This window comes from Notothenia rossii (assembly GCF_949606895.1).
Source record: "Notothenia rossii genome assembly, chromosome: 8".
NCBI classification, from domain to species: domain Eukaryota; kingdom Metazoa; phylum Chordata; class Actinopteri; order Perciformes; family Nototheniidae; genus Notothenia; species Notothenia rossii.
Genome location: NC_136906.1, coordinates 82,762,252 through 82,763,460, shown reverse-complemented (window position 1 = coordinate 82,763,460; position 1,209 = coordinate 82,762,252). Strand labels below are relative to the sequence as shown.

Sequence of the window (1,209 nt, the reverse complement as noted above, 5' to 3'; positions counted from 1 at the left end):
GGGGGGGGGGGTCACAGCAGGGGGGTCGGTCACAGCATGGGGGGGGATCACAGCATGGGGGGGTCACAGCAGGGGGGGTGGGTCACAGCATGGGGGGGGATCACAGCAGGGGGGGGTGCACTAAGCCGGATACTAGACTATGTCCCCAAATGTTGAGAGTATAAAAATGGCCACTTTCTGGTTACATTTTTTATCCTGAAAATGTCCACACACACACACACACACACACACACACACACACACACACACACACACACACACACACACACACACACACACACACACACACTCATGTATGCATGCTTCTTAGTTAACATGAAGCTGTCTCTTTCTGCTGTAACCATGTGAATGTCCCCTCTGTGGGACAGATAAAGGTTCTGATCTGATGACTTCATAATATGTGTGTGTCTCAGAGCATGGACCACTTTGACGACATCGGGCCCAGCGTGGTGATGGCGTCCCCCGGCATGATGCAGAGTGGTTTGTCCCGCGAGCTGTTCGAGAGCTGGTGCACCGACAAGAGGAACGGAGTGATCATCGCCGGGTACTGCGTGGAGGGGACGCTCGCTAAGGTACTGAGGACATTCAATAAGTACAGCATCACATTTAGCTGAGGCTTTTATCCAGAGAGAATTACAATACGTACATTCGACCAGCAAGATACAACCTTGAAGAAATCAGAATCATATGAGTTCATCAGGTTTCATAGAGCCAAACATTTCAAGTGCTACTCAACTGGCTCTAGATCAGCCAGCCCTTTATTAGTATATAAGTGCTTTGTTAGTAATTCTATCTCTGGAAGTGGAGTCCAAAGAGATGAGTTTTCAGTTTGCGTCGGAAGATGTGTAAGCTTTCTGCTGTCCTGATTTTAATGGGGAGCTCATTCCACCATTTTGGAGCCAGGATAGCAAACCCACGTGTTTCTGCTGATGGGAACTTGGGTCCCCCTCGCGGTGCGGGTGCAGCGAGCTGTTTGGCTGATGCAGAGCGGAGTGCACGTGCTGGGGTGTACGGTTTAACCATGTCCTGGATGTAGGAAGGGCCAGATCCATTCACAGCATGGTACGCAAGTACCAGTGTCTTGAAGTGGATTCTAGCAGTTACTGGAAGCCAGTGAAGGGAGCGGAGGAGCGGAGTGGTGTGGGAACATTTAGGAAGGTTGAAGACCAGACGAGCCGCTGCATTCTGGATGAGCTGCAGAGGTCGGAT

General features: G+C 50.9%; 1 protein-coding gene and 1 pseudogene across 2 annotated transcripts in view; both read left to right on the top strand.

Annotated features, from left to right (window-relative positions):
• LOC307016319 overlaps window positions 1-1,209 on the top strand; it is a 264,046-nt pseudogene that overhangs the window by 115,907 nt on the left and 146,930 nt on the right. The gene's annotated exons all lie outside the window — the stretch shown is intronic.
• Window positions 1-1,209, top strand: part of cpsf3 (cleavage and polyadenylation specific factor 3) — a 14,603-nt gene that overhangs the window by 3,046 nt on the left and 10,348 nt on the right. The window contains exon 5 of the mRNA XM_079642194.1: window positions 414-572. Coding sequence (XP_079498320.1) covers window positions 414-572 — 159 coding nt within the window. The remainder of the gene's footprint in view (window positions 1-413; window positions 573-1,209) is intronic.